The 27,219-nt window shown below is 37.4% G+C and overlaps 2 protein-coding genes across 4 annotated transcripts in view; one reads left to right on the top strand and one right to left on the bottom strand.

The window, feature by feature from the left end:
* Positions 1–69: 69 nt before the first annotated feature.
* Positions 70–18,871, top strand: gfra1b (gdnf family receptor alpha 1b). Of its 3 annotated transcripts, none has more exons than XM_058062545.1 (11): positions 70–93; positions 1,013–1,064; positions 1,144–1,470; positions 2,632–2,715; positions 10,420–10,598; positions 10,671–10,843; positions 12,255–12,364; positions 13,697–13,831; positions 14,417–14,616; positions 16,415–16,462; positions 17,805–18,871. In XM_058062545.1, the coding sequence occupies exons 1-11, from the start codon at positions 79–81 to the stop codon at positions 17,922–17,924; spliced, it is 1,443 nt and encodes a 480-aa protein (XP_057918528.1). In that variant the 5' UTR covers positions 70–78; the 3' UTR covers positions 17,925–18,871. The 3 variants fall into 3 exon arrangements, with proteins under 3 accessions (XP_057918528.1, XP_057918531.1, XP_057918529.1); XM_058062548.1 differs by lacking the exon at positions 70–93 and adding an exon at positions 131–284 and having other exon boundaries at positions 17,805–18,870; XM_058062546.1 differs by lacking the exon at positions 70–93 and adding an exon at positions 132–284 and having other exon boundaries at positions 556–1,064; positions 17,805–18,869.
* A 6,041-nt stretch (positions 18,872–24,912) lies between these two features.
* atrnl1b (attractin-like 1b) overlaps positions 24,913–27,219 on the bottom strand; it is a 69,225-nt gene continuing 66,918 nt past the window's right edge. The window contains exon 29 of the mRNA XM_058061718.1: positions 24,913–26,812. Within this exon, the coding sequence (XP_057917701.1) occupies positions 26,688–26,812 (125 nt within the window). The 3' untranslated portion in view covers positions 24,913–26,687. The remainder of the gene's footprint in view (positions 26,813–27,219) is intronic.

Here is a 27,219-nt window from a genome sequence, read left to right on the forward strand (position 1 = left end):
GAAGAAACTGTGCTCGACACTACAACGTAAAAGACTTTGCTATAGCGCCCCCCTGTGGGTTGGAGTCAGAAGTGCTGTATGTACAATGAGTTGGTAAGTCCCGGATGTTGTTTGGCCGAATGGCGGCCATGTTGTTTCCCTAATCTTGCTAATATATTAGCCAAAATGTGCTCGTCGGTGCTTTAAAAGTGTGTGTTAAATGATGTGGCGATTAGGTTAAATACCCAATTCGATATCGCCACCATGTGGAGTATTTGTCAAAGAATAGCAGCAAAGAGAACACGGTAGGAATGCATATTTGGGCAACTTTATACCTTTTTGTTTACAACGGAAGTGGAAGTGGATGAACGGAGTGGAAGATTTAGCTAACAAATACATTGTAGTTAGGGTAACATACTTCTAATATTTTGGTTCTCTGTAGAGGCTAAAATATTATTATATTTTAAAATGATATATTTGAGAATGTGTAGTGTGGCTAATGTAGTGACTCTTTTCGTGAAGCTTAATGATGATTGTGCGCGAGTGTGACGTCACGCCCGTTGTCTTTACATCCAGAGCCTCTTGGTGGTTTTCAGCCTCACAGTCCACTGGGGTCCGACCAGGACGCGGTGGTCTCTCTCTCTCTCTACATTGCTCCACGGATTGTTCCACTTATTATTTTTACTTTGATGTCTTTATCTTTTACGAGGATTTAAAACTTGCTTCGGATCTCAGAAGAAGAAGAAGAAGAAGAGCGATGATGGACCATTAAACTTTACGCACCGCGACGAAGGTGGAAGTAGCTTTGAAAAAGAGCCGTTTTAAGAAAAACCGTGTCATTTTTCACACGTAAGCACCGGTGAGGAAGCTAAACTGTGGACGTGGGGCTGCAAGGAGACCCGGAGAATGATTCGGCGTGGTTCCAACCTGCTTCTGGTTTTCGGTTGTCCCAGTGCAGTGCGACTTGTGACCCATCAGGATGCGTAATGTTGCGTGTTTTAAGTTCCGTCTAATTGCTGGACTGCCGCTTTAGAAACGAGCCAAAATGATTTTAACAACTTTTGCCATCCTTCTCTCATTACACGGTAAGTCTACTTTAATAAATTATAGTTTTAAACTATTTCTAAAGGTATCAATGAGTGAGGTTCTTCTCACAACTCCCAGACTTGGTGTCCACCTTGAAGGGCAACGGTGGTGGTGGTGTGACCCCCAGAGGAGGAGGAGGAGGGGCGCGTCTGGACTGCGTCAAGGCCAGCGAGCAGTGCCTGAAGGAGGCCGCCTGCAGCACAAAGTACCGGACCATGAGGCAGTGCGTGGCGGGCAGGGAGAACAACCTGAGCGCGGTCACGGCTCCGGAAGCGCAGGGCGAGTGCAGGAGCGCCATGGAGGCCATGAAGCAGAACCCCCTAAACCACTGCAGGTGCAGGAGGGGCATGAAGAAGGAAAAAAACTGCTTGCGCATCTTTTGGAGCATTTATCAGAGTTTGCAAGGTATGTGCGCAACTAACTTCAAGTCAACTGTGTGCACCACATAAAAATCCTGCATGAAAATTTGGACTTTTTGCTGGAAAAAATGGGTTAAAAATTCAAAAATATATGTTATTATTATTATGAAATATTGTTAAATAATGTCAGGTTGTTTAGCTATAGTCTGTTGTAGGCGTACCTAATGAAAACCTATTATAAACCTATTATATGATATTATATATAAACCTATTATATTAAATTATATTATATAAAATTTTATTATATTAAATTTTATTATATTAAATTTTATTAATTCATATTAAATTATATTAAATTATATTGAATTATATTAAATTATATTATATTATTATTATTATATATTATTACATTGTAAACCTAATACATTATATCCCAAATGTATTTAAATAACATTCTTAATTGGGGTTATTTGAACATTAATTAATAAACAAAGTCAGACAATGTCTACTAAGTGCACTTATATTTATTATTTTTTTTTGTAGTAGTAGTAGTAGTAGTAGTAGTACTAGTAAGCATTAAATATTTAAAAATAATGTAAGGTTAGAGTCTGTTGTAGGTGTACCTAATGAAAACCTATTATATTATATTATATTATATTATATTATATTATTTTATTTTATTTTATTTTATTTTATTTTATTATATATTATTATGTTGTAAATCTAATATATCCCAAATGTTTTTAAATAACATTCTTAATTGGGGTTATTTGAACATTAATTAATAAACAAAGTCAGATAACGTCTACGAAGTGCACTTATATTTATTATTTGTAGTAGTAGTAGTAGTAGTAGTACGCATTAAATATTTAAAAATAATGTAAGGTTAGAGTCTGTTGTAGGTGTTCCTCATAAAATAATAATAATAAAGTCTCTTTGTAGATATACTGTATATATTTCAAATAATAATATTGTTAAATCTGTTCAAAAAAATAATTGTACTATTTTTTAATTGAATTTTAATGATTAAATAAATGTATAAAATACGACAAACAGCGTTGCTGCAAACTACCACCACAATAAACAACATATTGTTAAATTAATACCACTTAGCATTATTAAATGGATATTTAAGGTTAGGGTTAATCACCGCCACAACGCTAGCATGTTGTGTAATCACATGACATCATGTTGATGTTGCACGCAGGTAACGACCTCCTGGAATATTCCCCGTACGAGCCAGTCAACAGCCGCCTCTCGGATATCTTTCACTTGGCCCCCATCATTGCTGGTAAGTTAAGTCTAAAATCACAGCACATCGCATTTTGTCATCCGCCGCTGCCCTCAGGACGTCCATTAGCCGCCAACTGAAGCTGTTATCTGACACTGTCACCCAGTGCACATCACTTTGTCTCCATTTTCAACACTTAGTACCAGTGTGTGTGTGTTGGGGGGGGGTTGTGCGTATTTAAAGGACCGCACACTGTTGTGTTCAACACACTAATCATTTCACTGATATGAAAATTTTATTCATACAATCATTACTATGATGAGTTACTATGGTACCGATTATGTCATCGTATGGTCATATAATTTCGTACTTCAGTAAGTGACAAAAAACTATAAACTATATTATGGAAAGCAGGAAGTGAACAAATGTAAAAAATTAAAATAAAAAAATAAATTAAATTAAATTCAAAAAATAAAATTAACATCAATAAATTAATTAAAATTAATAAAAAACTTTAATTATATTAGGAAAGCAGGAAGTGAACAAATGTAAAAAATTAAAATAAAAAAATAAATTAAATTAAATTAAAAAAATAAAATTAACATAAAAAAATTAATTAAAATTAATTTAAAAAAAAACTTTAATTATATTAGGAAAGCAGGAAGTGAACAAATGTAACAGTTACTGATTGTAAAAGTACCAGATGGAGGGGTAGGATTTAATAAGCTTTGCTTCTTCCTACTCCTTTTGGACATGTGGAACTGTGAACTGATTATGGTGATGCATTCAATTGTCATATGATGCATGTTCAAATGAAATAAAACCATTACCATATTTACTTAACAAATGTGTGATGCGTGTGCAGTTAGTCAATCTATACCACTATGCAGTCTATACTACTAATCTATAGTATGACAAAAAATTTAAATAAAAAAAAATAAATGTAAAAAATAAAATTTAAATTTAAAAAATAAAATTTAAATTTAAAAAATAAAATTAAAATTTAAAAAATAAAATTAACATAAAAAATTAATTACAATTAATATTTTTTTTAATTATATTAGGAAAGCAGGAAGTGAACAAATGTAACAGTTACTGATTGTAAAAGTACCAGATGGAGGGGTAGGATTTAATAAGCTTTGCTTCTTCCTACTCCTTTTGGACATGTGGAACTGTGAACTGATTATGTGATGCATTCAATTGTCATCTGATGCATGTTCAAATGAAATTAAACCATTACTACAAAGTTAATCTAATTTTTTTTACCAAGAAATAATTTGCTTAAAATTATTTTCTGTCAATGCATACGTTATTTTAACAAACGTCAGCCATTTTTTTTTTCAGTATTTGTGAGAAAGTGGTGTAGCATGAGTGATCCGCATTGTGTTACATTGCAGGGTATTTGTAAAACCGGCTTAAGAAAAAAAAACTGTGCTCTACACAATATCGTATTCAAAAAATAAAATACATAAGTGCCATGGATAATAGCGAGAACCTTGACATTTGGAAATTCACCTCAAAGCTCTCCCACTTTTTGTTTTTATGACCGATAACTTTATTATCATGACTTACTTATCATACATACAAGTGGTGTGCAGTGACATAACATTGAATAGTTTTGATTGTGACTTGTGCTTTTCTGTACTATGTACCATTTTTCCACGTGCAAAGGCAGTGAGGGATTGCAGGAAAACAAATGGAATTGGAAAACAAATAGCGGAGGAAGCGTGCAGATAAGGAATAAGGCGGACTATGCATCAAAACAAGGAGTGTTTTAACACAAAAGGAGAGAAGGTGGGGAGGGGGGGGGTGAGGAGGAAATGGGGCACAATTTTTTTTACTGAAAGCATAAAAATGGCATACTTGATGTAGCTTTTCGATAAGACGAGTTTATGCGTGCCCGTGCATACCTGAGTGGCTAGCATGGATTAGGACTTAGCATTGTGTAACATGTAGCTATTTGCATGGTGACATCATTCCGAGGAAAAAATATACATATCCACTCATAGAACTAATACACGGACATGTATTAGCCAATCAGAAGACTGAAGAAAGCCACCTCAGGAAAAGGCAACAATGGAGGCTCAAATTAGTAATAAGCCTACTTGTGGTACTCACCAGTTCCGCTAGGACTCGATTCTCCATCATTCATCCATACTAGAGGGGGGTCGGATATAGTCGGCCATCTTGGCTCCGTTATTTGTCTCCTTCACAAACAAGAGTACAAGATCAAATCAAGTGGTCTTAAAATTTAAGTAAAGTCAAATAAAGCACTGTAATTTCCGATTTATAGGCCACCATTTTTTTCCTTAAACTTTGCACCCATGTGGCTAATTTGTGGCTAAATTTTAATTGTTTGACATTTCCTTTACTTCTACTACTTTATTAATCGTTTAAATCAGGGGTCTCAAACTAGCGGCCCGCGGGCCAAACATGGCACGCAGGACGCTAGTTTGAGGCCCCCCACCTTGATACAAAAGTTTAATGTTGAAATGACAGCTTCAAGCTGTGTGCACACCGGACACAATTAACAATGATTTTGCCCCGCCCATACTGTTACCCTACCCTGTTACCCCCACCCTGTTTTGCTTTGGATTAGCAATGAAGCTAAAGGCTTATATGATGCTGGGTACAAATAAATGCAGGAAATTATTTGGAATAAAACGGAAAATACATTTAATCAAACATGTTATTAAAGTTACGCTGCTGCTCCCAGATGGAACTGAGTACGATGCTAACTTGCTAATTGGGTGAAATTATTAAGTTTCATTAATGTTCATGTTAAAGGTTAAATAACTGTTAATACTGTACATTTGAATCTGAAAAAAACAATTTCTCTACCAACTATATGTTGTTTCTTATGTTTTTCTTATTTGCTGTTTTATTATTATTTTACTTATTTATTACTGATTGATTGATTTATTGTCTTTATTCTTAATTTGTTTATTTTTTTTATCTTATTTTGTGTATAGAAAAATAAAAATTAAGATATTTGAGAACAGTGGAATTATATTTTGGTGCTGAAAAAGTGTAGGGTATAGCAGAAGCAAAATCATTGAGGGGGCTGCGATGATGTCAGCCTCCCTCTGGGTTCCTCCGGCTTCTTCTGGTGGACAGCATCAGAATTGTAAAGTCATCCATCCTTCCATTTTCTGTGCCGCTTGTCGTCCAATGCAATAATAATAATAATGCAAACGTTTTTTTCATTGAAAACTCATATTGGTACTTATTTGTATATTTTCTTAAGTACGCCTTTTGGTGATGAGATTAGTGTTTCAAAGATAACACTGAGTATGCCATTTTATGATGTTTGGCTTATACACGGTAATTTAAGGTAGTTAAAAATGAAGTAAATGTTCTCCATCAAGTAGAACTCCGGACCATGTGGTGGTCCATGGATGCATCACACGTGTCAAACAAACACGTCACTTGAAGGTGACTCAAGCCAAAAATGTCAGTAAACACACACACTGACACATAGTGTAGTGTTTGGTATAGTGACTCAATCCCTGTCAATGTACTTTCACATTTTGGCGCATAGAAATGTTATTGACCTCGCCAATATGGCTGCCTCCTGATGCTTCAACCATGACTACATGGTGAGGAACTTACAGTACTTGACTTACTTTGTTTAGAGTTCATTTATATTCAACAATGAAAAAGGGCAAAATATATATATTTTCTTTTAATAAAAAAGGAATTATAATAGAATGATTATTATGTGATGTATTCCATTGTAACTTGTATGCATCTTCAAAGAAAATCTAATCATTACCATTATTTAAAAATATTATTATTATTATATAAAAACTATACATGAATAGAGAAATGTTGGGAATGGTCATAATGCAAATTTATTTAATGTCAGTTTAAGGAAAAAAGAGGATAAGATGGATGGATGGATGATGGATAGATGATAGATGGGTGGATGGATGGATGGATGGATGATAGATGAATGGATAGATGGATGGATGGATGATAGATGAATGGATAGGTGGATGGATGATAGATGAATGGATAGATGGATAGATAGATAGATGAATGGATGGATAGATGGATGGATGTATGATAGATGGATGGATAGATGGATGGATAGATGGATGGATGTATGATGGATGGATGGATGTATGATAGATGGATGGATGGGTGTATGATGGATGGATGGATGATGGATAGATGATGGATGGATGGATGATGGATGATGGATGGATGGATGGATGATAGATGGATGGATGTATGGATAGATGGATGGATGATGGATGGATGATGGATGGATGGATGATAGATACATGGATGGATGTATGATAGATAGATGGATGGATGGATGTATGATGGATGGATGGGTGTATGATGGATGATGGATGGATGATGGATGGATGTATGATGGATGGATGATAGATGGATGGATGTATGATGGATGGATGTATGATGGATGGATGTATGATGGACGGATGATGGATGGATGGATGGATGATGGATGGATGGATGTATGATGGATGGATGTATGATGGATGGATGGATGATAGATGGATGGATGTATGATGGACGGATGATGATAGATGGATGGATGGATGAATGGATGATAGATGGATGGATAGATGGATGGATAGATGGATGGATGGATAGATGGATGTATGATAGATGGATGGATAGATGGATGTATGATAGATGGATGGATAGATGGATGGATAGATGGATGGATGGATAGATGGATGTATGATAGATGGATGGATAGATGGATGTATGATAGATGGATGGATGTATGATAGATGGATGGATGGATGATAAATGGATGGATGTATGATGGATGGATAGATGGATGATAGATGGTTGGATGGATGTATGATAGATGGATGGATGGATAGATGGATGGATAGATGTATGATAGATGGATGGATGTATGACAGATAGACAGATAGAACATTTTTTGTTCTGAATCCTATTATTAGACACATGAGCTGAATAATACAGACATCTTGATTGAAAGGAGCCTGAAGGCAGCATCTGAGCATCTAAAACCCGAGCCGTGCTTGTTACCAGAATGGGCTTTGCATGGGTCAAAGGTCAGATCCTTGTTTTGGAACCCAACAATGGCATCATGGTGGGCGTGCCTTAGGCCTGAAACATGACATTTGTTTAGTCTTTTAGCTGGTGTGTCTTTGAAACCAGATCAGATGAAGCTGGGGATTCATGATTGACATTTATATATATTCCTCTGTCAATCAGTACCTTATTGGAGGGGTTTGAGTACCCGGGTGATCCGAGGACCTATGTAGCCCTGGTAAGGTCTTCCAAGGCAAACAGGTCCTAGGTGACAGGCCAGATCAAGAGTCATTTAGAAAACTTTGAATACCGTGGACTCACCTGAAGCTCAAAGTAGAGGCGCTCCTCCTTCACATCGAGAGGAGCCAGTTGAGGTGTCTCGAGCATCCAGTCCGGATGCCTCCTGGACGCCTTTTTTCGGTGAGGTGTTATGGGCATGCCCAACACCAGAAGGGATTGTCTCAGAGCTGGCCAAGGAACCTTTTAATGTCCTCCCTTTGGAGCTGGAGGAAGTCTGGGCGGAGGACAATTGAATGGAATATTAATAAATACATGTTTAAGATACAGCCTAGTGGTTAGCATGCAGGCCTCACAGCTAGGAGACCCGAGTTCGATTCCACCCTCGGCCATCTCTGTGTGGAGTTTGCATGTTCTCCCCGTGCATGCATGGGTTTTCTCCGGGTACTCCGGTTTCCTCCCACATTCCAAAAACATGCTAGGTTAATTAGCGACTCCAAATTGTCCATATGTATGAATGTGAGTGTGAATGGTTGTTTGTCTATATGTGCCCTGTGATTGGCTGGCGACCAGTCCAGGGTGTACCCCGCCTCTCGCCCAAAGACAGCTGGGATAGGCTCCAGCGCCCCCGCGACCCTCATGAGGAAAAAGCGGTAGAAAATGAATGAATGAATGAATGAATGTTTAACATACAGCCTAGTGGTTAGCACGTAGGCCTCACAGCTAGGAGACCCGAGTTCGATTCCACCCTCGGCCATCTCTGTGTGGAGTTTGCATGTTCTTCCCGTTTTCTCGGGGTACTCCGGTTTCCTCCCACATTCCAAAAAACATGCTAGGTTAATTAGCGACTCCAAATTGTCCATAGGTATGAATGTGAGTGTGAATGGTTGTTTGTCTATATGTGCCCTGTGATTGGCTGTACCCCTCGCAACCCTCGTGAGGATAAGCGGTAGAAAATGAATGAAATGTTTAAGATGCATTCACTGTCATATAATTAAATACGAGCCTTAAGATAGTAGAATGCGGTTGAATTAGTCAAGAATGAGGGAAAAATGACCTCATGATGGACTTGTCAAGAGCAGGAAAATAGAAAAGGTTTTCTCCTGCTGTGGGCTGTTTGCACGGCATGAAGTCAGGCTGACCTACAGTCTCACTGTCTTAGTCACACATAGGCACACAACCTGAACCCCCCCCCCACACTCGCAAAAATGCCCATATAACGTGTGTTCTCTTTAGGAGAATTCATTCGGTAGATGTAATTAATGGCACTTAAAAGTCAAAACAATTGAGAATTGTCAATTTTTTTTACTAGATTTTTAATGTATTAAAATTGCAATGTTTTGGAATTGGTGGCACAGCGGTCGAGTGGTTAGCGCGCAGACCTCACAGCTAAGAGGACCAGGGTTCGATTCCACCCTCGGCTATCTCTGTGTGGAATTTGCATGTTCTCCTCGTGCATGCGTGGGTTTTCTCCGGGTACTCCGGTTTCCTCCCACATTCCAAAAACATGCTAGGTTAATTAGCGACTCCAAATTGTCCATAGGTATGAATGTGAGTGTGAATGGTTGTTTGTCTATATGTGCCCTGTGATTGGCTGACCACCAAGAAGACGGCTGGGATAGGCTCCAGCATACCCGTAACCTTAGTGAGGATAAGCGGCATAGAAAATAAATGAATGAATCAATTTCAAAATGTAATAATTAGCAAAATTGTCACATTTCTGGATTTATGTTATAATGGTGCGTTCAAGATATGTAGGATATAAGACAATTGACACTTAAAATGTCTGTGTTTTTCCAAAAATATTAGGGTATTTAGGATATTCATTAATTCATTTTCTACCGCTTATCCTCACGAGGGTCGCGGGGGATGCTGGAGCCTATACCACCTGTCTTCGGGCGAGAGGCGGGGTACACCCCGGACTGGTCGCCAGCCAATCACAGGGCACATATAGACAAACAACCATTCACACTCACATTCATACCTATGGACAATTTGGAGTCGCTAATTAACCTAGCATGTTTTTGGAATGTGGGAGGAAACCGGAGAACCCGGAGAAAACCCACGCATGCACAGGGAGAACATGCAAACTCTACACAGAGATGGCCGAGGGTGGAATCGAACCCTGGTCTCCTAGCTGTGAGGTCTGCGCGCTAACCACTTGACCGCCGTGCCGCCCGGTATTTAGGATATAATATATATAATGCATAATTAGGATAGGTTGCACGGCAGTCGAGTGGTTAGCGCGCAGATCTCACAGCTAGGAGACCCGAGTGAAGGCCCCGAAGACAGCTGGGATAGGCTCCAGCACCCCCGCGACCCTTGTCAGGAAAAAGCGGTAGAAAATGAATGAATATTTTGGAATGAGTTCCTGTTGTCTGTGTAATTTCTACATAAGAAATGTTTACGTAAGGTTTTCCTGTTTGACATAAGTACATGCTATAATCCAAAAACACTGACATTGACATTTTTGTCCGTCTTCAGCGGAGCCAGCGTCCACCAAGGAGAACAACTGTTTGAATGCCGCCAAGGCGTGCAACCTCAACGACACTTGCAAGAAGTACCGTTCGGCCTACATCAACCCATGCACCAGCAGGGTGTCGGCGTTAGAGGTGTGCAACAAGCGCAAATGTCACAAGGCCTTGAGACAGTTTTTTGACAAGGTAACAAACACATGTCTCTCTTTAATACTCCATTGAAACCTCAACGCCACAACCTCTATTTCCCTTACATAGGTTCCGACTAAATACAGCTACGGCATGCTGTTCTGCTCGTGTCCGGCGGGGGATCAGACGGCGTGTGCGGAACGCCGCCGTCAGACCATCGTGCCCGTCTGCTCCTACGAGGACAAAGAGAAACCAAACTGTTTGTCTCTGCAGAACACCTGCAAGACCAACTACATCTGCAGGTACGCGTACTTCTTCTAAGTGCACCCATCTGCAACTACTTTAGCTACGCTAGCTAGCTACAAACACATCATGTGGTCAAAGTGTCCGCGTGCTCATTGTCATTGTCTTTTTAAGAGCAGATAACCACGGTTCTGGGCAGGAGAACACTCGCAGGGTTAATGGAAAGAAAATTGCTAGGTTGAGCGTGTGTTTTTACACATCCACCCCCACCCCCCCACCCCACCGCCACCGCCAATCTGAGTCATCTCATTTGAATAGAGACGGACTGAGGTCAGAACTATTACATCAATCAGGCTGGATGACAGGAAATGTATGAAAGAAAAATAAAAGTATGCATGTGTCATGCTCATGGCATTGTTGGAAAGCACATTTGTGCGTTACAAACCAGTATGCTGGAGCCTATCCCAGTTGGCCAAAGGTGGAATTGAACTCAGGTCTCCGAGTTGTGATGCCTGCACGCTAACCACTTTCATGACATTCATTCATTCATTCATTTTCTACCGCTTACCCTCACAAGGGTGCGGGCATGCTGGAGCCTATCCCAGCTATCTTCGGGCAGGAAGGCAGGGTACACCCTGGACTGGTGGCCAGCCAATCACAGGGCACATATAGACAAACAACCATTCACACTCACATTCATACCTATGGACAATTTGGAGTCGCTAATTAACCTAGCATTCCAGTTAATTAGTGGGGTGCTGGAGCCTATCCCAGCTGACTTCGGGGCGAGAGGTGGGGTACACCCTGGACTGGTGGCCAGCCAATCACAGGGCACATGTAGACAAACAACCATTCACACTCACATTCATACCTATGGACAATTTGGAGTCGCTAATTAACCTAGCATGTTTTTGGAATGTGGGAGGAAACCGGAGTACCCGGAAAACCCACTCATGCACGGGGAGAACATGCAAACTCCACACAGAGATGGCCGAGGTTGGAATTGAACTCGGGTCTCCGAGCTGTGATGCCTGCGCGCTAACCACTTTTCATTCATTAATTTTGTACCGTTTATCCTCACGAGGCTAGCAGTTAGTGCTGGAGCCTATCCCAGCTGTCTTCGGGACAAGAGGCGGGGTACACCCTGGACTGGTGGCCAGCCAATCACAGGGCACATATAGACAAACAACCATTCACACTCACATTCATACCTATGGACAATTTGGAGTCGCTAATTAACCTAGCATGTTTTTCTGGAATGTGGGAGGAAACCGGAGTACCCGGAGAAAACCCACGCATGCACGGGGAGAACATGCAAACTCCACACAGAGATGACCGAGGGTGGAATTGAACTCGGGTCTTCTAGCTGTGAGGCCTGCACGCTAACCACTCGACCACCGTGCAGCCCCAAAACAGCAGTATATCCTACATAACGCTTGTCACTCACAGAGTCGCCTATCATGTTTCTAGGTCCCGATTGGCAGATTTTATTAGCAATTGTCAGCCAGAATCGCACTCCATATCGGGATGTCTGAGGGAGAACTACGCCGACTGCCTGCTCTCCTACTCCGGACTCATCGGTGAGTTTTCTGTTCCGATACAACAACAATTTGTTGTGTTGTTGTGAAGTTTCACATGTTACGTTAGCTTAAAACAAGCGTCTCCCCGCAAGGTGTTCTCACATGTGCTTTGCTCAGATAAGAGAGGAATCATCTCACTTCATGAATGCTAATGTGGGGAATAAGTTGATGCTTTTTTTTGCATGTAGTACTCATAGACAACCATTAGTACAACCATTATGCATCCTAGTTGGTAACCGGTCCAATATCAGGTATTAGTCGGGTATTCTGAACTGTTTGTTTTTCTTCAGATTTTAAGTCATCCGAATTGAACTGCACACTAAAAGAATATTGGATTCATGAATTAACTTTACAAACACTTATGTGGAAAATAAGACATCCTGAGATAAAAAACGGAGCAGCCATTAAAGAAAACTTGCCATGAAATAGATTGGTGTGCTTGTAGACCAAACGTATTTCAATAAGAAGGGTTTGTATGAGAAGAAAATTCCATAACAAACATTAAAAAAAAAATAAACATAAAGATACCGTTTTGGGTTTGTGTTGAAATCTCAAGTGGTATTACAAGCACAGCAAATTTGAACGTGATCTGAATAAAACTGAACGCAGTCCTGTGCACAAAAAAATATTTGAATATTGAATTATGAATTTGTGCTTCCTAGATTTTACGATTATATTATTATTCTTCTTAATATATTTATTTAATTTAAAATTTTTAATTAGTTTTTTAATTTTATTCTTTTTAATTTAAATGTTTTAATTTTTTGATTTTAGTTTTTTAATTTAAATTTTGTAATTTTAATTACAATTTTTTTTATTTTAATTGTCATTTTTTAAATTGTCATTTTTTAAATTGTAAGTCCGAATTATGAATTTGTGCTTCCTAGATTTTACGATTATATTATTATTATTCTTAATATATTTATTTAATTTAAATTTTTTAATTTTAGTTTTTTAATTTTATTCTTTTTAATTTAAATGTTTTAATTTTTTGATTTTATTTTTTTAATTTAAATTTTTTAATTTTAATTACAATTTCTTTTTAATTTTAATTGTAATTTATTAAATTGTAATTTTTTAAATTGTCATTTTTTTAAATTGTAAGTCCGAATTATGAATTTGTGCTTCCTAGATTTTACGATTCCTAGATTATATTATTATTATTCTTTATATATTTATTTAATTTAATTTTTTTAATTTTAGTTTTTTAATTTTTTTTAATTGTAATTACATTTTTTAAAATTTTAATTTGTAATTTTTTAAATTGTAATTTTTTTTATTGTAATTTAAATTGTAATTTTTTTATTGTAATTGTAATTTTTCCTTCCACAGGTACGGTGATGACGCCCAATTACATACGCTCCCTGGGTATTAGCCTGTCGCCGTGGTGCGACTGCAGCATCAGCGGGAACAGCAAACCCGAGTGCGAGAAATTTGCAGAATTTTTCACAAACAACCGATGCCTACGTAAGTTTTCTCACATGTAAAAAATTAATGTTGAAAAAAAAATTTTTTTGCTAACAGCAGAATAGGAACGACAACAGACGCTTATTATTTATTTTGTAAAAGCTATTATTTGCTCCCTCACTGCATCTTTTTTATTAATAATGAATAATTGATCGCTGTTTTGTGGTTGACTATATCATATTACTTGTCATAAAATATTGAAAGACAAGACATATGTAGTATGCATCAGTAATTTTATTCGACATATTACATTACGTTACATATGGTTGTGGTTGAGATTGATTTAAAAAAAAGTTCTCCTCTCATTCCATGTGGAAGTGGTACATTTTTTTGGCTTGTTTGCCTTTGTTCCACATTCCGTTTGAAACACTTTCTTATTCTTGCTTAGAATAAGTAAATTAGAGAGGGTAACTAGTTAGCTTGTTAGCTTGCTATGCTAGCGGCGGGCATTTATTATGTCTCTGCTGTGATATTGTAGCCTGCACAATGTGATGTAAACAAAGAATACCGGTAATAGGAATGTTAAAGTAGGTGTTATTCCATGGCTAGATCTCGCTAGCGTCAAAATAATTCCACCACCTGCAGGTAACGCCATCCAGGCGTTTGGCAACGGCACCGACGTCGGCGTGTGGCAGCCCCAGCCCCCCATCGCTCCCACCACGGCACAACCAGGCGTCACCCGCAGGTGGAAAGATGGATCCATGCGCACGGTGGACGCGCTAACAGACCTGAGTAAACTGGATCCGGATGGCGGAACGTCGTATCACATTTGCGGAACCTTACAGGTACGCTACGGTTCGATATATATATATATAATTTTTTTTAATTTTGGTCATTTTGTGTCACCGTGTACACAATCCCCCCCCCTCCTGGGGACCAAGATGGGACGTCACTCCTTCCAAAAAGCTATCATGTCAAAGCTAATTGGTTGCTAATGGTAATGACAGGACGAGGCTGCGGTGCTGTTGTGTCTGAGCGACTGTGTGTGTGTTTTCTATGCCGCTTATCCTCATGAGGCTCCCGGGTATGCTGGAGCCTATCCCAGCTGTCTTCTTGGTGGCCAGCCAATCACAGGGCCTCCTCTGGGCCTTCACTCGGGTCTCCTAGCTGTGAGATCTGCGCGCTAACCACTCGACTGCCGTGCAACTTATCCTAATTATGCATTATATATATTATATACCCTAATATTTTTGGAAAAACAACACGTTTTAAGTGTCAATTGTCTTATATCCTACATATCTTGAACGCACCATTATAACATAAATCTTGAAATGTGACAATTATGCTAATTATTACATTTTGAAAGTCATTAATTCATTTATTTTCTATGCCGCTTATCCTCACTAAGGTTACGGGTATGCTGGAGCCTATCCCAGCTGTCTTCTTGGTGGCCAGCCAATCACAGGGCACATATAGACAAACAACCATTCACACTCACATTCATACCTATGGACAATTTGGAGTCGCTAATTAACCTAGCATGTTTTTTTTGGAATGTGGGAGGAAACCGGAGTACCCGGAGAAAACCCACGCAAACTCCACACAGAGATGGCCGAGGGTGGAATTGAACTCGGGTCTCCAAACTGTGAGGCCTGCGTGCTAACCACTTTTCCACCGTGCAGCACCTAGCATGCTAGCGGCCTACTCATGAGATGGGTAAACAACATCTATCCATTTTCTATACCACTTATCCTCACTAGGGTGGCGGGAGTATGCTGGAGCCTATCCCAGCTGTCTTCTTCAGGCGAGAGGCCAGCCAATCACAGGGCACATATAGACAAACAACCATTCACACTCACATTCATACCTATGGACAATTTGGAGTCGCTAATTAACTTAGCATGTTTTTTGGAATGTGGGAGGAAACCGGAGTACCCGGAGAAAACCCACGCATGCACGGGGAGAACGTGCAAACTCGAAGGCGGGATTGAACTCGGGTCTCCTAGCTGTGAGGTCTGCGCGCTAACCACTCGACCACCGTGCAGCCCAAGGACAAAAATCTAATATATCCCCCTGTGTGTGTGTGTGTGTGTGCTGTTAGATTTGTCTTGCCGCTAGCACAAGTTTTTTTGTTTTTTTGTTTTTTTTTTGGGGGGGGGGGGGGTTGTCAGAGCAAGAATCATATTAATTTTGAACAATAAAGTCACAAATCAAACCTCATATGGTGAAGTACTTACAGTAAAAGCAACATTTCTGAGGTTGTTTTTCTTTGTTGACGCAGAAAAAAATAATACACACACAGTACACACAGTACACACAGTACACACAGTACATACTATATAGATATGATATTGGATATGATATTAATAAGCGAGACGATCCATCATATGGACTTTTAATAGCGATGACATGATTTATTGTCGCTAAAATGTTGTGTTGCAGGAAGGACCTCCTAGAGAGCAATTTATCACTCTCACTTTCCTAGAAGGTCCCTTGCAACACACTTAAGGATCAACGTGAGGGGGGGGGGCATGCTTAGTTTTTATGAGCGGATAAAAGATATCCAGGAAAAATGATCATGTGTGTTAAACAGCTTTTATTTATTCCAGTATGACAATGAATGACTAAGCATTCTCCTTGCAGGCCCAGAAACTGGCATCAAACCGTACGGAGGATTCAGCTCTGTGTGCGGTAAGAGCTCTAGCATTTTTTATTATTATTTTTTATTTTGCATGGATAAAATCATATCCATTAGCTCGTCCTCACCAAGGTCGCAGGGGACTCAATTATTTAGTTCTGCAAATTTGACTTTCTAGATCTTCCAGACTCTGCACCAATTTTCATTTATTTCACCCACGGCACGCCTCTGGCTGTGTGGACAGCTAACTGCTTGAACCCAGGCACGCCCATATCAGGAAGTCACCGGGTGGATGGAGCTGGTGGCTTCTAAACTTGTCTGAAACTGGCCATTTTTTTGTTACTTTTTTATTTTGAATTTTAATTTTGAAAAAAAATATTTTAAAAATCAAGCCTTAAAATGTTGTGATTTTAACAAGAAACAAACATAATATTCTCATTTTAACTGTTGATGAAAATTTTAGTTTTAATTTCAATGACAAAAATTTTTATTCTGTACAAAAAAAATCGTAAATACTAAATAAAAAGTATTACAGTTGTACAATTGTATAGTACAAATTTGACTAAATAAATAAAATAACTTCAGTGTGGTTCATGAATAACAATATTTGGTATTATAATATTTTAAGTAGTATAAAATTCTAATCTGTAGTCCGGAAATGTGCACTTATACTATTTTAAGCAGGAAAGTATGAATACAAATAAAAATAAATAAAATTAATAAAAATAAAATAAAAATAAACAAATAAAATTAATAAAATAAAAATGAATAAAATTAATAAAAATAAAACAATAAAATAAAAAGAATAAAATTACTAAAATAAAATAAACAAATAAAATAAATAAAAATAAAAATAAAAATAAAAATAAAAATAAAAATAAAAATAAAAATAAAAATAAAAATAAAAATAAAAATAAAAATAAAAATAAAAATAAAAATAAAAATAAAAAAATAAAATACAAATTAAAAAAATAACGCCATTGTTTTTTCATTCATTTAATTTTTTTATTCTTCTTCCAACCCCCACCCCCCCAAAAAAGTTTTGTTGGTGGAACATTCTGAATCTAACTGTTTTTGATGAAAAATGTAGCTAGTAAAAAAAGTGTTAAAGCATATTATTGTTTGACAAAATGAAAAAAAACATTCCATATCCACATGGTCATTCCTGCCGCACGGACTCGCTATCAACCCTTCTGGAACGACATTAAGGTAATCCGAAACCTCAGCGATCCCTAGTCCACTTGAACATGTTCTGCAGCCATTAGGGTCACTTTTTTGCTAGACTGCTCTTCTGCAAGCCCCTAAAATAAGACCTATTTCCATTGTCCATGTTAGCATTAGCATTAGCTGTACATGACTATTCATCTTGTCTGTTTATGTTTTCATTACCATCAGATGGGCGACTCCAACGCCGTGGCAAGAAGCTCCACAGGCCAACTTCCTGGCCTGCAAGCCTCAAGTCTCCTCCTGACGTTGGCTTTCACTTTGACACCAAAACCACTCCTGCTCTTGTAGGACCTGAAGGACGGAGGACAAGATTTGCACCGAGAACATTCGTGTGAACTGATGGAACATTTTCAAAATGGACGACTAATATGAAGGACATTTGAGGAACACATGAAGAACTTTCTCTCTCTCTCTCTCTCTGCATTAAATGTGCTGTGGTTTGTCCTGTCAATCAAAACAACTACATTCACTCAAGATCGTTAGGATTTGGTCCTTGAAGAAAATAAACGGGAAAAAATCGGCCATCTTAATTCCTCAAACGTACGATCAGTATTAGATCAGCTTTGTAATTGTGGTTTTAAAAAGTTTGTAAATATGAAACGGAGTAACATGCTATGATTAATTAATTAATTACTTTTTTTTAAAGACGCAACATAATGGTTCTTAAGTCATGTGCTTAGTTATACACAAAATACAGATACATATTTGGTGTGTATTTTTTTTTAAGAAACACCACCATTGGAGCAATTAAATAGCATGTAATGACACTGACTCATTAGCACCCCCTCTGGTTAGAAATGGTATGACAAGCAAAAAATGATAATTGATATTGAATTGAAGGAATTTTTGCATTGGAATTTAAAAAAAGGGAAAAAATGAAAAGATGGACTCTCTCATCTCTCGAGACGACTCCATCGGTTCATTGGCTGAATTTCCTGAGAAAATATATTTAAATAATGTTATATAATAAGAGCAAAATCTTGATGGAATTAACCTATCTATTGGATAGGATCTATTGTGTATCTATTGTCTATTGAGTCCACAGCCAGCTCCATGCAATAAAAACTGTGTTTTTATCATATTTATTATTCATTCTAATTGAAAGCATCCAATGGTAAGAATTTTTAAAAACCCAATGGATATTTCCAGATTTTTTTTTTTTTTTTTACATTCAAATAAAGTGTCTTGTTACATTGAAAAACGAGAATAATTAACTCAAAAGGGGAAAAAAATCCGTCATGTCAATGAGAATGTGTGAAATTCACTTCAATGTCAAACCTGGACTGTAAGTAATGTGTAATTTCAATTAAAAAAAATTGTTTTTGTAACTTTTTTGGATTATTTGTGCCCTGGAAACAACAAATTTGGGGGAATTTTGACCATCATCCGCAATCATGTGGAACTTTCCATTTTCTGTATTTTCTGAAGAGAGAAAAACAGCTAGCACAAGGAAGCTAACAATGCCCATTATGCTAAGATTCCACTGGGTCGGCGCCAGTTGGTGCCAGTTCACGTTAATGCAATTTGCTTTTGCGCTTAGTGTCCCCAATAAGGTGCCTAGTGGCGTGCAGTGGCTCCAACTGGCTCGTAACGGCGACAACAATCGAGTTTGGTAGCTAGAAAATGTCTAAATGTTTAAAATCTTTGTGGGATCTTTAATCCAAGTGTCCACTAAGTGGAAGCAAATGTCGCAAACAATCCACCTATTGGAATCCACTGGAATGTAATGGCGCGAGCCAAGTTGCGCCAATGATGCTAGGAGTCCGCTGGGCCGGATATTGAATCACATCTACCCCAAATGTATTCACTTCCTGTCATGGTTAGCTGTCCCAATACTTATGCTCATAGAGCGTCCCCATCACAACAGGGACCTTCCGTCCGATTGTCAGTCCAATCACATCATGCAGACAAGGACACCGCGTCTTGTAGAGGACAGACAGGAAGAGGGATGTGGACAGGGTTGGGAAGAGGGGCGGGGGGGGGGGGGGGGGGGGGTCTGTGGGGGTCTGTCTGGCCCAAGAATATGGCCCACCTGTTTTAACAGCGTGATGGACTACTGGACCGGGAGAGAGCACATAAGATTTATTAGACGTGCCAAAGCTCCAAAAAGAGACGAAATATCCCAGACGTGTGATGCATGAAGACGAGGAGATGATCACTGATATCACTTCATAATAATATTAGCTTACTGTATAGAAAGGGTCAAATAAAAGTAAAATAAAACAAAAGTACTGTAGTCTTAAACAGCAAATACATGCAATATTCATTCATTTTCTACCAATTATCACCAACCAGGGTCACCGGGTACACCCTGGACTGGTGGCCAGCCAATCACAGGGCACATATAGACATATAGACCCAGCTGTCTTCAGGCAACAAAAAAGATAATTTTAAAAAGATTAATAATGATTAATCACAAAGTGATTAACTTGAGTTAAACAAATTAATCACAAACACACTGTGTGGAAGTATCGCTGCAATGATTAATCCACTGCATCATCCATCCATATGCAGATTATCCTCACTAGCATAGCGGGTATGCTGGAGCCTATCCCAGCTGTCTTCAGGCAACAAAAAATGATTAAAATGATTAATCATGATTAATCACAAAGTGATTAACTTGAGTTAAACAAATTAATCGCAAACACTGGAAGTATCGCTGCAATTATTCATCCACTGCATCATCCATCCATATGCAGGTTATCCTCACTAGCATAGCGGGAATGCTGGAGCCTATCCCAGCTGTCAGGCAACAAAAAAATGACTAAAATGATTAATCACAAAGTAGATGTGTACTTTGTGATTAATCACGATTAATCGCTTTTCACGAAGACAGCTGGGATAGGCTCCAGCACCAGTCATTCAGTCGCGGGGGTGCTGGAGCCTATCCCAGCTGTCTTCAGGCAACAAAAAAGATGATTTAAAATGATTAATCATGATTAATCACAAAGTGATTAACTTGAGTTAAATTAATCACAAACACACTGTGTGGAAGTATCGCTGCAATGATTCATCCACTGCATCATCCATCCATATGCAGGTTATCCTCACTAGCATAGCGGGTATGCTGGAGCCTATCCCAGCTGTCATCAGGCAACAACAAAAAAATTATGATTAAAAATGATTAATCACAAAGTAGATGTGTACTTTGTGATTAATCACGATTAATCACTTTTTGCACGAAGACAGCTGGGATAGGCTCCAGCACCCCCGTGACTGAATTAATGAATAATTAGGATATAAGTGATAATTATGTTTTATTGACATGTGCACTTACTTTATTATGAACAAGAATTTTGAGTAAAAAATATTATTTTTTATGATGAAATGATGCAACACGGCTGACAGAAGCCCAGTTAGTTGTTGTTAAAATCCTGCTAAATGTTTGCACTCTCCATATTTTAGGCTTCCATCGCCAAAAAAAAAAGCCGCAAGGAGGAAGTCGGGCGTTTGCACGCGTCTCCAAAAGAGAACAGTCAACCCAAAAGTGGATTTAAAAAGCACACTAGTGCCAGGGTGCCGTCTAATTACTGCAACTTTCAACTCCTGACGCTTTATTGCAACATGTTCTCCGGAGGAGAGCACTTTGCTTTCTTGAAAACGGTGCACCTGCCTTTAAAGCGGAATCAAACGTTTGGATCTCCTGTGAGCAGAGATAAGTGATAACGCTGCTTGCTCGTTTAAGCCATAACGACACTTTCAAGGAAAGTTTGAAAAAAAAGTGGATAAGACGGAGATGACCTTTATGGCGAGTTTGAACGACAACTATCTGTTTTTGATCAAATTGGACCAACAAAAAACTCCAATATGACACATTTATGTTAAAAGGTTAAGAAATATCACAAGATATATGCTTTGTTTATTAAAAATTATAAATTTCATAAATTTCCAGCTATCTGTTGCTCTATTTCAGCCAATCAGTGTCCTCCCATCCCTTATGGGTGGGTGTCCCCCCCCCCCAAAAAAAAATCACTGTAACATAACAAAATATAAACTTTTGGCCTCATGTAGGAAGCCATTCACCCCCTCTTAGAAATAACCAATTGTGCTTTGGCAGAATCTGACACAGACTCGTTATCTGTAGGCGTCGGAAATGTTACTTAGATGAGACATGACGTTATATTACCGTTTACATTTTTTTTTATTTTTAAAATTTCCAACATAATTGAGTGAAAAGTTCTCCCTTTCAGTGTGGAAGTGGTAAGTTTGGCTTCTTATTTTGTCGTCTGTCTCTTCTGTCCCATGTGGGAAATGTCATGCATCTTTAAAAAAGGTAATGTAAGAGACAGACGACGCTATTATTGATTCTAAACTTAAAGTGTTTCAAATGGAACGGGGAAGAAGAACAAAATAAGAAGCCAAACTTACCACTTCCACACCGAAAGGGAGAACTTTTCACTCAATTATGTTGGAAATTTTCAAAATGTAAAAAAAATTTAAAAGGTAATATAACGTCATGTCTCATCTAAGTAATATTTCCGACACCTACAGATAACGAGTCTGTGTCAGATTCTGCCAAAGCACAATTGGTCATTTCTATGAGGGGGTGAATGACTTCCTGTAGAGTCTGAGAATTCTGTAGAGTCCAGAATCTGACACAGACCCGTTATCTGTAGGTGTCAGGGAAATGTTACTTCGATGATGATTTTTTTTTTTTTAATTTCTGACATAATTGAGTGAAAAGTTCTCTCTTTCGGTGTGGAAGTGGTAAGTTTGGCTTCTTATTTTGTTCTTCTTTTCCATTTGTTTGAAACACTTTAAGTTTAGAATCAATAATAAGCGTCGAAAAATTTAAAAATTTAAAAGGTAATATAACATCATGTCTCATCTAAGTAACATTTCCGACACCTCCAGATAACGAGTCTGTAGCCACGTTTACATGAGATTTTCCTCTTTCCGAATGGAATCTTTCCGAATCACGTACCAGAAAACAGTGTATACATGGAAAGGAATATTCCAATCTCCTGCCTACATGCACCGCTATAATAAAACGGAACAAAATAAGAAGCCAAACTTACCACTTCCACACCGAAAGGGAGAACTTTTCACTCAATTATGTCATGCATCTTTAAAAAGGTAATATAATATAATATAATATAATATAATATAATATAATATAATATAATATAATATAATATAATATAATATAATATAATATAATATAATGTCTCATCTAAGTAACAAAGTCTGTGTCAGATTCTGCCAAAGCACAATTGGTTATTTATAATAGGTGGTGAATGACTTCCTACATGAGGCCAAAAGCTTATATTCTGTTATGTTACAGTGATTTTTTTTTTGGGGGGGGGGGGGGGGGGGTGACTGCCACACTAAATGATTTACACCAGTTGTCACTTAACCATAATAACCGCTCTATGTAAATCCCACTAGCAGGAATATCAGCTAAAGTTACAGCTCTGCCACTTTGACATCAAATGTACTTTTAACAACTGAGTGGAGCCATGAAATTATAGACGTATAAAACACTCCAATTGTTTGGTTGGCTTGTCCTGTGATGGGATTTATATTCGCCCAAGGTGACGGACCGAGTACCGTCATCTTTTGTGATAACACAGATGACAACACACAAGTGAACTCACCTTATTTTACGCTGATGATGTCACTTCCTGGAATTTTCTGGCAAGTCGCGCAGCTTAAGGTTCACACGTTGAAATCGTTTTATCAGAAACATAATAACACATCATAAAGACAATATAGCTTCTATAGAGCAGTACTCGTTTACTATCATGATGAGTCAACACAGACAATATTGTCTAAAGAGCTAGCTTTAATAACGTCATAACTGCCCACAAACGTAATAAACCATAAACATAATACAAATCTGCGGCTTTGAATGTAATAATCCCGCAAATACTGAATAATACTGAAAATGTAATAACGGTTACATTTGCAGGAAATTATTACATATGTGGGAAAGTGAAAAACTATAAATGTAATAACTATTATATTTGCATAGAATTATTACATATGTGGGAAAGTGAAAAATTGTAAATGTAATAACTATTATATTTGCAGAAAATTATTACATATGTGGGAAAGTGAAAAACTATAAATGTAATAACTATTATATTTGCAGAAAATTATTACATATATGGGAAAGTGAAAAACTGTAAATGTAATAACTATTATATTTGCATAGAATTATTACATGTGGGAAAGTGAAAAACTGTAAATATAATAACTATTATATTTACAGAAAATTATTACATATATGGGAAAGTGAAAAACTATAAATGTAATAACTATTACATTTGCATAGAATTATTACATGTGGGAAAGTGAAAAACTGTAAATATAATAACTATTATATTTATAGAAAATTATTACATATGTGGGAAAGTGAAAAACTGTAAATATAATAACTATTATATTTACAGTTATATTATATTTATATTATATTTTAAATATAATAACTATTATATTTACAGAAAATTATTACATATGTGGGAAAGTGAAAAACTGTAAATGTAATAACTTCCCACATATGTAATATGAGACAAAATAATGATCTTTGTGATTGTTGTCGTCGTTTGTTTTTTTCTTCTTTTAATGAGAAAGTGTAGATGTAATTTTGAGGATTTTAACGAGATAATTATTTTTTTTAATTTTTTTGTGTGGAAAAAATATTATTCAAAGAGTATCATTTGAATACATTAAAGGAATCTTTCATTATTAATTCTATATAATTATTATAAATTATTTTATAATTTATTTTAAATTTAAAAGTACTCGAAATTCTCCACCTTCTGTATCTCTTCTTCCTGTAACCTCACTCTTCCACTTGGGTCCCTCTCATTCACACACATATATTAATACTAATGATAGAAATAATGTAATAAATACATAAAAAATGTAAAAATTCACCAGTAAGAAAATAATACTTTTCTTTGTCTTACGGGACGAATAAATAACTAAAAATATATTAATATTAAAAATTAATTAATTCATGTCCACTCAATTTTATTCATTTATGTTTAGTATAGTATGTATTATTTATTATTATATTTGATATTTCTTTTTTTCTTAACAGCTTGACTTTGGAAAGGATTATTTCTCTTTCCTACAGTCAGAAAAACATTTCAAAATCCAAACTAATCAAACGTCCTTGAACGCCCCTTTAGCATGCTAATGTTCATTCACACACGGCTAATCTCCAGTGTAAACAATGGCAGCGTCTTAAGACAATAATGGCTGTTTTGACTCATTTTCATGGATTAATGTTAAACATTGAAACAGAATATATATATTATAAATACATTTTTACATAAATACTTGCCCGATGTTGCTTCCTCCCAAGCGGGACTTGTTCGTTGTTGCTTTCATGCAAGCGGCGCCTGTTTGGTAAGACTTTTAAAAGAAGAACACAAGACGAGCAGTACAAGCTGACCTTGATGTTCGCTCTCATTCGTATCAATTTAAGACAGCTTCCTTTTGTTGCCACCACCAAGGTGGTCTTAAATGCGGCCATTTTGTACTGTACTTACCTTGTTTTCCATTTGTAGAGCAGCGATGCACAGGATGAGATGAGACATATTAAGTTGGAGTGCTGTGGGTTACATATTAAGAAGTAATATTAAGTATTTTACATTTTAGAAGTAATAATAAACAATGAACATGAAAATAATTCATACATACCTACCCATCTTACCTCTTTAAATAGCAAAAAAAATTAAAAAAACCCAATTCTTTTCATTTGTTTTAATATTTCATCATGTTGTTCATCCTTAAAATACACCGACAATTACTGACAGGCAGTCTCTCGTCTTTTTCGTTTTGTTTTTTTTTTCCACTCACAAGACCGGATTCCTGTGTAATGACACCATCATTGGAGTACTGCACAGAAAAAAATAAAAAATAAAAATAATAATAATAATAATAATAATAATAATAATAAAACACAATAAGGAACATATTAGCTTACATATGATGCTTTCAGAGATGCGACAAAAATGACCACTTTGCAACGACAACAAGAACAAGCAATGCCCATAAAGTCCTGAACGGGTTCCAAAAAAAAAAAAAAAACAATAAAAAAATGTAATTAAATGTGCTATTACACAGGAATCAGTTAAATATCAAAACAATACTTTTCATTTTTCACAAGTGTAACAAAAGTGACGTAACAATTTATGGTAAATATAATAATAATAATAATAATAATAATAATAATAATAATAGGCTTTGAATAAATGCAAAAAAAAAATATCTGTGGTAGAAACCTGACAAGCAAAAAAAAAAAAAAAAAAGAAAGCAAAAAAAAAAAAAAAAAAAAAAGAAAGCGCAAAAAAAAAAAAAAAACACTGTACAGCTCAGGCAGGGATAAAAACCGCTTTGAAAGTTGGGCAAGGCATTACAAAAGGTAAGTGGATGTTCTCACGCATAGAAATAAAGTCAGAGAACATCCAAAAACAAATACCACAAGAGTCCTTAACTCGTTTCCTCCCATCCTTTCCTTCCTTCCTTCCTTCTATCCTTGCACAAGAACACTGAGTTTCCAGTTTATTCCATCGTCTCCCAAAGGCGGTTAGCTTCAGCTGGCTAATGCTAAAAAGAGACATGGGTCGGCGGGGACGGGGGGCGGGGACGGGGGGTCCAAACGTTGCAGTGCGATTTCCTTCAGGCAATAAAACCAGTGAATCTTTTTAGCACCGTGATACAACAACAACAACAACAACCCAGAAAACAAAAACAAAAAACAAAAAAAAACGGATCTAGCCAATAGGCAGCATGTATCAGGCATCGGACAGCTTTAGCTTTAACTGCATAGCGATAAGCCCCCCCCCCCCGTCCCCTCATGCTGAACAAACAAACAACGAGGCGTTCAAATAAACACGTGAAAGTGAGGTGCAAAAAGAATCAAGTCATTTTTCGAATCCGGCAAGGTCCTTTAAGGGTTGTTGTGCATAAGGGTTTTTCTTGTCGTTCCGACCCCGTTCCTCCCGAAATGGAACTCTAATCCCGACATGTGGACGTCTCTCGTACTGGAGAATGTTGTCATCCACACGGGAATCTTGCAATGAGTGGGAACGGCGTTCAAACGCAGGTGCCTTGGTGTGCCGGAGGGAGCGCTTTTCGGTTTTTTAAAGCCTGCGACTTCTCCTTAAAGTCGGACGCTTTCTGCTGGGACACGTCGATCAACGCGCTCGCCACGATGAGGCCTGCGGAAATGGAATAGTACACATTAGACACGTTTACATGAGGAGTTTTTTCCTCTTTCCGAATGGAATCTTTCCGAAAGCAATGGTCATTCACCCCCTCTTAGAAATAACCAATTGTGCTTTGGCAGAATCTGACACAGACTCGTTATCTGTAGGTGTCGAAAATGTTACTTAGATGAGACATGATGTTATATTACCTTTTCATTTTTTTTTTAATTTTTAAAATTTCCAACATAATTGAGTGAAAAGTTCTCCATTTCGGTGTGGAAGTGGTAAGTTTGGCTTCTTATTTTGTTCTTCTTCCCCATTCCGTTTGAAACATTTTATGTTTAGAATCAATAATAATAATAATAATAACAATGGGCGGCACGGTGGTCTAGTGGTTAGCGCGCAGACCTTCGGCCATC

This window comes from Doryrhamphus excisus, chromosome 22, assembly GCF_030265055.1.
Source record: "Doryrhamphus excisus isolate RoL2022-K1 chromosome 22, RoL_Dexc_1.0, whole genome shotgun sequence".
NCBI lineage: Eukaryota > Metazoa > Chordata > Actinopteri > Syngnathiformes > Syngnathidae > Doryrhamphus > Doryrhamphus excisus.

What these genes read in the sequence shown, in the direction of transcription:
- gfra1b (XM_058062545.1), top strand. An exon ending in CTTGGCCCCCATCATTGCTG is followed by an intron (nt 2,716 to 10,419) that starts GTAAGTTAAGTC and finishes GTCCGTCTTCAG; the next exon opens with CGGAGCCAGCGTCCACCAAG. An exon ending in TGAGACAGTTTTTTGACAAG is followed by an intron (nt 10,599 to 10,670) that starts GTAACAAACACA and finishes TCCCTTACATAG; the next exon opens with GTTCCGACTAAATACAGCTA.